This window comes from Saccopteryx leptura, chromosome 1 (assembly GCF_036850995.1).
Source record: "Saccopteryx leptura isolate mSacLep1 chromosome 1, mSacLep1_pri_phased_curated, whole genome shotgun sequence".
Classification (NCBI taxonomy): Eukaryota; Metazoa; Chordata; class Mammalia; order Chiroptera; family Emballonuridae; genus Saccopteryx; species Saccopteryx leptura.
The window spans coordinates 92747181-92759986 of NC_089503.1; the positions used below are offsets into that span (position 1 = coordinate 92747181).

The 12806-nt window shown below is 36.1% G+C and overlaps 1 protein-coding gene and 1 non-coding gene across 2 annotated transcripts in view; one reads left to right on the plus strand and one right to left on the minus strand.

Moving 5' to 3' along the window:
- Window positions 1–12806, minus strand: part of CWF19L2 (CWF19 like cell cycle control factor 2) — a 117791-nt gene that overhangs the window by 21710 nt on the left and 83275 nt on the right. The window contains exon 13 of the mRNA XM_066371591.1: window positions 917–1129. Coding sequence (XP_066227688.1) covers window positions 917–1129 — 213 coding nt within the window. The remainder of the gene's footprint in view (window positions 1–916; window positions 1130–12806) is intronic.
- Window positions 6819–6944, plus strand: LOC136389957 (U6atac minor spliceosomal RNA). The gene has a single exon (XR_010748498.1). It is a non-coding gene; the product is annotated as a U6atac minor spliceosomal RNA (small nuclear RNA).

Genomic DNA, 12806 nt, shown 5'->3' on the forward strand with positions numbered 1-12806 from the left:
CCTTGACATAATTTTACAAGAATTGAAAAAATATAGCACGATAATAGCAGAGATGTCTAATGCTTGTAAATTCAGGCCTTCTTTCTCTCATAGGCTGGGAGAAGAGAATTAACCCAACTAAGAGAAAGAAAATAACCTCTGTATAGCTTTACTTCCCTGGCCAAATTCTATTTATTGACATTCATGTTTTACCTACAAGCCAGTGCTTTTTCATTATCAACTATCTTTTTAAAAAATGGGTCAATTAGTATGTATACAGTGAGCAAAAGGTATTCATGAGGAGCATAAATAATATTCTGCAAAGGGCTTGAGCTTATTTTGTTACTGTTTGTTGACAGACAATATTTATTTAAATAACAAAATAATGCAAAAATTTTAAACTGCTGAGAAAGGACAAAGTAGAAGTAAACATAAATATTTACCTGAATTTATAGTAAAATCACAACCTTATTCAAAATTAAAAACAATACTAGTGATTCACTAACTGTAACAAATTTACTATGCTAATATAACAACACAGGAAACTGGGTGTGAGTTATATGGACTTCTGTGTTCTCTTCTCTGTTTTTCTATAAAATCGACAACTGTTCTAAAAAACAAAGTAAAAAAATTAAGTCGATTTTTTTAAAGTAAAGCATAGTCCAAAGTTCAGGGCCTTACACCCACTATCCAATGCTGCCCTAAAGAGCAGAAGCATGCCAAATATGAGCTTCATACCATTGAGATATTTACACTTACTCTAAAAAGGTTTTGAGAACCATGGGTCATGGGGACCTTGAGAAAAAAAATACTTGAAACGCAGTATAAGAGAACGCAGACTCCTTAGGAATCTTATAAATAAGAGTATGAAGAAAGAGGCAAATCTACAAATATTACTAAATTGTTTCCTTAGAACAATAAATGCCATATTTCTTACCTTAATACCTATTGCAACAATAAGATGCTTGGGAAACTGAGAGCTGTCAAAACAATACAGGCATTTTTCCATTTGGGCAGCAAGACTCCGGTGATCAGCAATAGCTCTTTTCCTCTGGTTCTCTTCCTCTTCACCAAAACGTCCTCTCTCAGCTGCTTTGGAGACAAACATGTCATCCAGAGTATAATAGTCTCCATCTGTTCTCCCCATAAACTGAAAAATCAAAGAAACAGTGGTGGGAAATAGAAGGTAGAAGTTCAGATCTTACTGTACTGGAGCATACTCAACTCATATCTGTGAGTTCTATGATAAATTCTCACATTAAAAAAAGGAGAGAAAGAAAACATGGTTAAAATTTAAGCCCTTTAAGGGTCAATCCATCATCATCATCGCCATCGCCATCAGCTAAAGTATACTCAGTAATTACTACGTGCAATTCTACTATTTGATTGTTTTACACTCCTATGAAAAGGAGGCCATTCTCTTTTTTATTTAATAGATGAAGAAACTGAACCACATAGAACCATTTTCATCTTAAATGAGCGTATACTCTATATAAAACATTTTTCAACTATATCTCTAGGTGACTTTCCACACCTCCCCCAACATAAACTGCAGTCAGGGTGATGTTTTTATAACACAAAACACAATGTCCCTGATTAAAATCCTCAAAGAGCTCTACACATTGTGGACAGAATGAAGTTCAAACTCTGGTTTTGGCCTGCTAAATCACAGACATAGAAGGGCAGAATGGTTAAAAGCCTTCACTCTATAGTCAGAATGACCATGGTAAAATTCTACTGCCTGTCTGTGTAACCTTGCACAAGTTATTTGATCTCTCTGTGCTCTCTCTATGCTTTATTTCCTCATTTTACAATGGCCATAACAATATTATCTGTCTAAAGGGTTATCTCACTTAATCCTCACAACACATACCTGGCACACAGTAAGAACTCATAATGTGAGCCAGCCACTATTATTATTACAGATCGCTTTGTGATCTGGAATTGATAAGCTCTCTAGTCATATCTGATCACAAACCTACACAAACTCGATGCTCCAGCCACCCTATTCGCATGCCCAAAAGCACTGTTAAGTTCAATCTTCCCACTTACCACTCTCTGACCAATTTTGCCATTCTGTTCTTCTCATATTTCAATCTGAGACTTAGATTTAGTTGTCACCTCCATGAAATAACTTTTTTCGATCTTCTAAGCTCCTTCAGTACTATACTCCCATCTGTCTTGTGATGACCACCATGTACCATAATTGTTTGTTAATTTGTGGTTTTGTTTCCACTAGACTAAGTTTAAGTTCTACTTAGTCTACACTAAGTACCAAAAAGAAAACTACCTTTTATCAACTACAAAGCAATAACAAAATGCTTCAATCTTAGCAAATATTTTAAAAGATTTGAAGAATGCTGGAGTGGCTCTATTCATGTCAGAGAAAGTAGATTTCAAAGCAAAGAATAATGTGAAGGATAAAGGTCATTACATAATGATAACAGAGTCATACCATCAAGAGGACATAACAGTCCTAAAGCCTATGTACCCAATAAAAGATTTTCAAAATATACGAAGCAAAATTTGACAGAATTGCAGGAGAAATAGAACAATTCACAATTATAGTCAGATATTTAAACAACGTTTGTTTCAAAAATTTATAGAACAAGTAGAAAATCACTAAGGATACAGAAGACTTGAACAAACTATCAACCAAGTTGACCTAACTAACACTGACAGAAATTCTATCCAAAATCGGCAGACGACACACTCTTCTCAAGTGCACACAGAACATTTACCAAGATAGATGACATTATTGACCATAACACAAGTCTCAATAAATGTAAAAAGATTCAAGTAACATAAAGTATATACACTGAACACAATGGAATTAAATTAGAACTCAAGATATTTGGAAAACTGCCACTATTTAAACACTAGCTAGCACATTTTCAAATAACCCATGGATCAACAATAACACACACACAAAAAAAATTAGTATGTTGAATTACCAAAAAAAAGCAACATATGAGAATATGTGGAATGTTGCTAAAGCAGCATTTCCAGGGACAATTAAAGCACTAAACATCTATTTTAGAAAACAAGAAAGGCCTCAAATCAATTAAGGCCAAATTCCACCATAAAAAACTAGAAATCCTGGTCAGATAGCTCAGATGGTTAAAGTGCAAGTTCGATCCCCACTTAGGGCACATACAAGAATCAACCAATGAATGCATAAATAAATGGAACAACAAATCGATGTTTCTCTCTCTCTCTTTACCTCTTTCTAAAAATCAATAAAGAATTTTTTAAAGAATAAAAAATAATTTTAAAATGAGAAAAAAGGAGAAAATGAAACAAAATGTAAACAGAAGAAAATTTCTAAAATATCATTGAATCAGGTAAAAAGATTAATTAGTTAGTTATTTCCCAGAACACATTAGCTTCCTTGTCCATACAAAGAATTTATTTTTATTTTCTTTTTCTCCATATTAATCCTTGTATATCTCTTTATTCTTTCAGGTTTGCCTATTTATGTAAACTGTATTAACTTTCAAATTATTATTTTAACTTCAGATCTGTATCTTAACTATAATATATTACACTTTGAAAAATATCAGAACTGATCTTTCTCTTTTTAAAAATTTTGTATTTATTGATACTAGAGAGAAAAAGACAGAAACATTGATCTGTTCCTGAATGTGCCCTGACCAAGGATTGAACGTGCAACCTTTGCATATCTGGATAATGTTCTAACCCAGGGGTAGTCAACCTTTTTATACCTACTGCCTACTTTTGTATCTCTGTTTTGTATCTCTGTAGTAAAATTTTCTAACCACCCACTGGTTCCACAGTAATGGTGATTTATAAAGTAAGGAAGTAACTTTACTTTATAAAATTTATAAAGCAGAGTTACAGCAAGTTAAAGTATATAATAATAATTACTTACCAAGTACTTTATGTCGGATTTTTGCTAAGTTTGGCAGAATAAATCTTTATAAAACAACTTACTATAGTTGAATCTATCTTTTTATTTATACTTTGGTTGCTCCTCTACCGCCCACCATGAAAGCTGGAATGCCCACTAGTGGGCGGTAGGGACCAGGTTCTAACCAAACAGTGACTACCACTGTTCTAACCAAACGAGCACTATTATGAGTTGGTTATAATAGTGACATCTTGTCTTATTTATAAATAGGCATTAATAGGCATTATTAATAGGCATTAATAAAAACTTTAAGTATGCTAGTATTCAAATATCCCTGCAATATAGGAATATGTCATTCATTCTCCCTTGACAGATTACAAAGGTGAGGCTAAGAGAGACTAAATAACATTCAAAATCATATAGCTATTAAGAAACAGCAAGGAAACTGACCAGGCAGTGGTGCAGTGGATAGAGCAAAGATAGGCCTGGGATGCTTGGGACCCAGGTTCGAAATCCCGAGGTCACCAATTTGAGTACAGGCTTATCCATCCAGCTTGAGCATGGGGCATGGGGTTGTCGGCTGAACATGAGATCCTAGACATGACCCCAAGGTCACTGGGTTGAGCCCAAAGGTTGCTGGGCTCGGTCCCAAGGTCGCTGGTTTGAGCAAAGGGGTTACTGGCTCAGCTGGAGCCCCCAGTCAATGCACATATGAGAAAGCAATCAAAGAATAACTAAGGTGCTTCAACTACGAGTTGATGCTTCTCATCTCTCTCCTTTCCTGTCTGTCCCTATCTGTCTCTCTCTCTTCACCGCCTTGGGGAAAAAAAGAAAAAGAAACATCAAGGAATCAAATACAGGTGAATCTAACTATAAAACTAAAGAGTGCCTTTTATATAGTGTGTCTCTCACTTAAGAAACCATCTTTAAAGCACAGAATGGGTATACTTTAAATATTGTCCTTGAAGCATTATAGAGAATTTGAAGAAAACCTAAATTTCAACCAGAATAAACACACCCAATTGGGTTAGGATACTTATCTAAGAGAACATAGGTATCTAATAGGTATTTATCTTATCTAAAAATTTATTAGTATGAGAAGAATATGCATTTATATGTATAACTAAGTCTTCATATGAAATTATTATAAAAACATTATTAAAAATTAGTTCATAACTGAGCAGAGAATATATTCAATTCAAATCACACCTTATGCACACAAAAGATAGTATTTCTATTCTTTGAATCTATGTTTGTGGATACTGCCAAACTTCTGTCTTATTTATAGTGTTTGAATTTAATAGGGTACACATCCAATCAAGTCTGAATGATTCTTCAACACAACTGAAATAAAATACAATATCCACCTATCCAAAAACAGTAACTATAATTCCCTCAAACTATACCCTCTAATTATTTGCATTTTTCCCATTATTGTCTCTTTGGAATTAGATCTAAAATATTTTAGATTTATCAGTCATGTACACATCTTCTATGACCTTTAGCCCACCATCTTCCTGTATTTGGCAATAATCATTATTTTTAAACAAACATTTTTTAATGGACAGACTGTTAACAGATAGTGGAGAATATATTAAGTTTGAGAAGGGGAAAAAGTGAAAAAAATGCTGGCAGAAAGCAAGTTAAGACGACTACCAGACAATGGCCCATCCCATTTAAACCATCACATTCCTCATCACCCTGACGCAGTTGGCTCGAAACAACACTGAACTGGCCTTTTTAAGATTTAATTCCAAGTGCTAGCTAGTGACATCTTGCAAACCTAAGGCGATGTTCTCCAAGAGGAAGTATATGCTCTAAATCAGTGGTCCCCAAGCTTTTTTGGGCCATGGACCGGTTTAATGTCAGAAAATATTTTCACGGACCGGCCTTTAAGTGGGACGGATAAATGTATCACGTGACCGAGACAAGCCTCAAGAGTGAGTCTTAGATGGATGTAACAGAGGGAATCTGGTCATTTTTTTACAATAAAACATCGTTCAGACTTAAATATAAATAAAACGGAAATAATGTAAGTTATTTATTCTTTCTCTGCGGACAGGTACCAAATGGCCCACGGACCAGTATTGGTCTGCGGCCCGGGGGTTGGGGACCACTGCTCTAAATTAGCATCCAACCTATGACGTTCTCTCTCCCACAGCCAGGATGAATTCATAGGTCTGGAAATCTAAGGGGGAAATAGGAGTGAAGCATGTCACTATTGGCCCTTCTGACATACTAACAAAACTTTTGCTTCCCATCTCTGTGGCTTTAGGCCCTACTGGTCTACAGGTCTTAGCTCCAAATGGAGGAATACTTCTACATAGTGGCACAACAGTGAATCACTGAACTTGAGGTTGAGACTGCCACTTGGCTGTTTTGGCTCCTCATTCCACCTTAATCACAAGGTAAAGAAAGGAGTTACTGTATTGGCTGGACTAACTGACTCTGACTGTCAAGGATAATTTGGGTTGCACAATAGAGATAAGAGGAAGTACATCTTGAATGCAGATCTTTCTCTTAGTACTCTCAAAACCTATGATTAAAGTAAATGATCAACTACTACTCAATTATGACAGAACTACTAATAAATGGCCCAGACTTTCAGCAGCTAAGATGCTCCTGAGGGCAAAGGGGACATGGAATGGGTAACAGAAGAAAGTAATCATAAATACTAGCTAAAACCACATAACCGGTTTCAAAACTTAATACTGTAATAGTTATAACATCCCTTCAATATTTCATATGAATATGTATATATGAATATACATTTAATTATTAACCATTCTTTTTTTCTTCCCCTCTTATCCCCTTACTGTCTAACACAAAATATACTAATAGGAGCTTTGTATTCTACTCTGGGGAAAGGATTAGAATGCTTCTGGTTGCATACAAGACAGTTATATCATATTAGGAGCATGACTTCATTATTTTCTGTAATTGGAAATTAAATATAGTTTAAGAATATGTGTGGTATGAAAGGAGGGAAGGTTAACATTCTCCTTGACAAGAATGGAAGAGGCTCTCAGGCCTAACAACACGCACACAGTTAAGGTATTGCCACCTACTTCATGGCATCTAACCACTGTTTTACCTAACCAGGCAGTGGCACAGTGGATAGAGCATTGGCCCGGGATGCTGCAGACCCAGGTCCGAAACCCCTTGAATGCGGGCTCTCCAGCTTGAGCATGAGGTCACAGATATGACCCCATGGTCGCTGGCTTGAGCCCAAGGTCACTGGCTTGAGCAATGGGTTACTTGCTCTATTGCATTCCCCAGTCAAGGCACACATGAGAAAGCAATCAATGAACAACTAAAGTACCAAAACAAAGAACAGATGCTTTACCGAGACCAGCTTGCCAATGGGTGTGCACGAAAGGAAGGCACTGCGGGACTTAAGAAAAAACACACAAGACACAACAGAGAAAAGATGGGTACAGGGGACTCCCAGCCTCTAGGACTGAGAGCCCAGATCTCTGCAGCTTCATAGTATTTATTCATTTCTTTACTCATCAAGCAAATTAGCAGAGCCTGGGTCAAATTAGCAGAGCCTGGATTCAGGTGCAGAGAAGAATGATTAATTAGTATCTTTCAGGTATGCAGGAAAAGGCCAGAGGGATCAGCTGCTTCCTTTAAACAATCTTATCAGTGCATGCCGGGGCACCATTCTGCCCCGCAGGACATGGCATTCCAAAGTCTGCACTGAAGACTTGTTTCAGGGCAGCATCTAATCTCCGGCCATTTTCCTACAATGCTTCTCATCTCTCTTCCTTCCTCTGTGTGTGTGTGTGTGTGTGTGTGTGTGTGTGTGTGTGTGTCACTAAAATCAAACAACAAAGCACAGATGTGTGTGTGTGTGTGTCTCTCACTAAAAACAAACAACAACAAAGCACAGATGTACCAAGGTAACAAGGCATGAGTCATTCTATCGACTTGATTAGTCTGACATACATTTTACCAGAATTCCTTTCTCTGTGTGCTATGGTTAACCCTTTGAGTAGTACAAACGTTCATGCACGTCCTCATGCCTCCTGACCATCCAGAGTATGATTCATTTATTTTAAAAATGTGTAAGGCAACATTAAAAAAAGGCAAATGTATGTTCTTCTTGTTTCCATAAATTGGTTATCAAACAAACATGATTTTAAGTCAATAAAACTGTATCTGGAACTAATTTCATTAAAAAAAACAACACACTCTCGGGGGTCAGCGAGCATGAAAAAAAACTCAAAGGGTTAAAGTGGACAATAAAAGAGATTCTCGTAGGAGAGTTGGAGAATAAAAACAAAGCAGCAACCATTTTATAGCTTGCATACATTGGCAATTATCTGCAGTTCACCTCATGATATAAGGCAGTAGCTGTATCTGAAACTTCTTTTCCTTTCCTTCCATTCTCTTTCAGCTCTCTGACTCCTGGGCCAGATGTGTGCATTTAGCTCCTGGCCTGGTCTAAAGGATATCCATCCACATCACCAAGGTCAGAGGCAACAAGAATTGCTGTGTTTCTGCCCATCCTCGGCAGCTCCAGTTCATGCTTGTGGATTCCAATTTTTTCTTACCCTCTCTTCCTCCTTTTACATTCATTTTTCCTTCCAAAGTGCCTGCCCTATGGACTTCAAGCTCCAACACCAGATACAAACACAACAGCTTTAAAACGACTGTTTGCCCAGCTCCCGGTTTCCCGAGGCCACACCCTGCAAGAAACCTGTGTCTGTGCATCGCTCAGTGCCTGATTGAAAGGTGCCTGATACAGATTTAACCTTCTAAAAATAGAAATAACAAGCTGCTTTTGTTCAGGGACTCTGCTTATACATCTTTTTCAGGAGTATTCCAGGAATAATAATATCTTTAATATCATTAACCACTGTTCAAAATAGTATATAACAAACAATATTTAAAATTCAGACATTTCAAATGTCAGTTGTATAATACAATGGCTGAAAACTATTGTAAGAATTTAAGTGAAACCATTCCTTCTCTGCTTCAGTCCACTATATCTAATGACCAAATCCAATAATACCATTTTAGTATAGTCTAGTCTGAATGCAGTCAGTCACCCTCATTGTGTTATTATAGAAAAACCCACTAAATGTGGCTAATGGTTCCACTATAAACTCATAAGCTAAACTGGCTCTTCAACACAATTAGGAAAAACCTCCCATTTGCCACAGTGTCTAATTCAGAAGATCACAACTAAATCTTGGGCACTCCATCAACTCCCCTCTCACTCTCAGGAGATGGTCTCAAAAAGAAAATTAAAATCAGACAATAATTTCCTCATCTTCCTACCACCAGACCTGCAGGCCATCCAGAAAACACAGGGCTTGTACTTCTTCCCTCCCTCCTGCTCTAACGGAAGGACACACGTGCTCCTATTTAAATAAATCCTGTCATCTATGCACTGAACTCTAAGGCTTCTAGGCCCTCTCATTATACCCTGGATAGGACTGACTCTACAATCTGCTCAGATATGCCACTCATAACTTCTCCCTCTTTTCCTTTGTTATTGCCCCATCTTTCCCTTGCCAACAGCTCTTCCAAATCAGAATTTAAGTATTTAAGCATGCTAAAAAATATTTGGTCTTAAACATTCTTTTGGACTACATATCACAACCAAAGCTAAACCTCTTAAATATATTTTCAAGGAAAGAAAAGTCAGGATTTTACTAAATAGTGACTCATAATTGATATTATGTGGGGTTTCAAATTATGACTGATGCTTAGAACACAACTGTTATTGTGAACTGGTAGATTATTTTTGACAGCCAAATTTCCAAATAGCTAAGGGTTTACCATTTAAGTATAAAAACACTTCTTATTGTAGTCATTTTGAAAAGAAATGTTCCCAAACAGTGTTTTAAACCTTTCTGCCTCTTAAAACATAATACTGTATATGGAACTTAATCTAATCTTTCACCGAGAATACAGGATAGTGATTAGGACAATTACTATAATGAAACATAATTCCAGAAAGGCCCTCTGGAAGGCTAGCTATATGTCAACTAAGATGTCCATGATCTTCTAGTAATTTCTCTTCATTTTCCCCATCTTATTCTTTGCTCTCTATATTAACTCAGCTGTCAGTTCCCATTGCTGTAAGCATTTCTTGTGGTGGTCTATTTCCTCACATCTAATTTGCTGCTTTTATCATACTTCTGAGCTAAGACTGGATAACCAAGAGCATTAACATTACATATACTAAAAAAGTACGGCTCCTAAGGTAGCTTCTCCAGATAATCAATAAATAGTTGTCATATTTAGAGTAAAAAATGAAAAGCTAGCCTACATTTGATTAGCATCAGGAGACACAAAATTCTATATTTTAAAACCATGACATGTAATGGGGGGGGAGTCCATATACTTATCTTATTCTCTGGTCTACAATGACATCCTAGCTAAAAGCAAGTTTTTAGTTTTTTTGTCTTTTTTTTTTTTTTTTACAAGGACAGAGAGTCAGAGAGAGGGATAGACAGGGACAGACAGACAGGAAAGGAGAGAGATGAGAAGCATCAATCATCAGTTTTTCGTTGTGAGACTTCAGTTGTTCATTGATTGCTTTCTCATATGTGCCTTGACCGCAGGCCTTCAGCAGACTGAGTAACCCCTTGCTCAAGCCAGCGACCTTGGGTCCAAGCTGGTGAGCTTTTGCTCAAACCAGATGAACCTGTGCTCAAGCTGACGACCTCGGGGTCTCGAACCTGGGTCCTCTGCATCCCAGTCCAACACTCTATCCACTGCGCCACTGCCTGGTCAGGCTTGTCTTCTTTTTAATAATTTTTTATTTTTCAATTACAACTGACATACAATATATTAATTTCTGGTGTATAATTCAGTGATGTAATCATCCTGATATAGAAGCAATTATTTTGAAAACTGTTTCTGCTTCTACCAATCACCAGTTGTATTATAATATTATGACACTAAAATATTCACTATAATTTGTAAGAGGAATAAAATAAGGAAACTGATTCTATACATATTTTAGATTACTTAATACTCAAGACTAACAAATTATTTTTCAAAGTGGAACTAAAGCCAACTGGCAAAGACAAAGCAGAGCAAACGAAGTGATTTTGGTCTTTATCTTACACATTTTTACTATGTGCAATGCCATATTACCTAGCTCTTTTACAAATAATTAAAACCCTCATAGTTCATAAATAACCAGCATTATTATCACCTAGTTATTAATAAACACTATTTTTCCAGTAGCAGCTTTATAAAATGACTAAAAATCTACCCCTGTTCCAGTTATGAATAATTCCCAAATAAGCGTACAACAAAGTCAATCTTTTGATGCACTGCCTCCTGGTGATTAAATAACCATTAAGTTTCAGTTGAGAGAAAAATCTCAAATGAAATACATTCTACCATAGCAACTCTCAGCTAAAACTCTATTTCTAAAAATTGCTCTCCTGTTAAATCATGTACCACTGCAATGATAGAAAATCAGCAACTAAATAAGATATGCCAAGTGGATTATAATTTTAGCTACTAACAAAATCTGTCAAAAAAAGAAAAAGAAAAAGAAAAAGACAAGAAAAGCCAATGAAATTCCATTAAATAGTATTGAGCTAATGATTTTAATCATTTAAGTCCTAAAGTTGATTTCTTACTTACCATAAGAAGCATAAAAGATTTGACCTATCAATAAGCAAAACCAGAGGAGTTTTAATTTCACATTCTCTTAGTATCTATGTAAATAAAAGAAACTTTAATGTTAGCTTTCACAAAAAACTGGCAATGTTTTTCATTAGACTATTTCCACACCTAAAAAACCAGAGAACATTATAAATAATTTCTGTCATCCTTGCTTTGCTGTATAGATAATTTAACATTTCTGTAGAACCCCTTTAAGGTTTATTCACCATTTTTTTCATCAGTATTGACTAATTTTCAGTTTGCTTTTCCAGTGTTTCCATCTATAGTTTATTGTATCCTGCAGATTATGCCAGAAGGTATAATAGGTATTACGGGCAGAACTCAAGAATCTTCTCCAGTATGGTATTGCCTTATGTGTAATTCTATATATGCATTTAATATGCAAATTAAGGCATGGATTACAGACAAATGTTTATTTTTTAGAAGGGTGCTATTAAAATTTTACTAGTTTTATTCTGGCAACTCCAAAGTTAACATATTCTCATCATGTTATCTGTTAAGCATTTGAGTTTCCCAAAATATGATTATTTTTGAAATTTAAACACATGTATATTCAATTCTTGATTCTATGTACTCTTGATTCTGTGTACCATGTATCAAACCAAGCATTCCCGATAGTTGTCCCATCATCTGACTATCCCTATGACCATATCTCTTTTATCTGATAAAACCTGAATAACTCTTTCTCTGCAGTTCGGTGGTATGACTACTTCAAATTTTGTAGAAATGTGGAAAAGGTTGATAAGAAAAAGGTCAACAATGATAAGAGATGAAAGATTGTGTTTGTTTTCAAACTATTGTTGCAAAATCAAAATAATAGATGTTACAGGGAAAAACAAAATAGCTGGGTTTTCTATGCAATTTAGTAGAGTAGTGAAAAAAGTATTTTTGCACGCAATTTCAAGCCTGAAGTATGTAATTCTGGACAAAAAATACTTACTAAATGCTCTTATATTAGGACTCTAATGGATAGCTAAGATACAATGGTGAGCAAAAGCAAAAATAATCCCCAAAATACAGAACTGGTATAGTAGTGGGAAAGACAGACATGAACTAATAACTAAAGGGTTGCTCAGTTAAAGAGTCAAGTTAGAAGCTGTGATGGCAATCTGAGTTCCTACTAGAGGGAATGGTTAGTCGGAGAGGTGAAAAAGCCTTCCCTAAAAGAGGACTGACAAAGTGAGATACGTGTGAACAGGGAGAGTCAACTGGACAGGAGGTGGTGGAAAGCAGAAGCAGTGTGTACAGTTTGTGGCAGCGGAATGTACAGCATATCTGAGGAACTGCATGAATG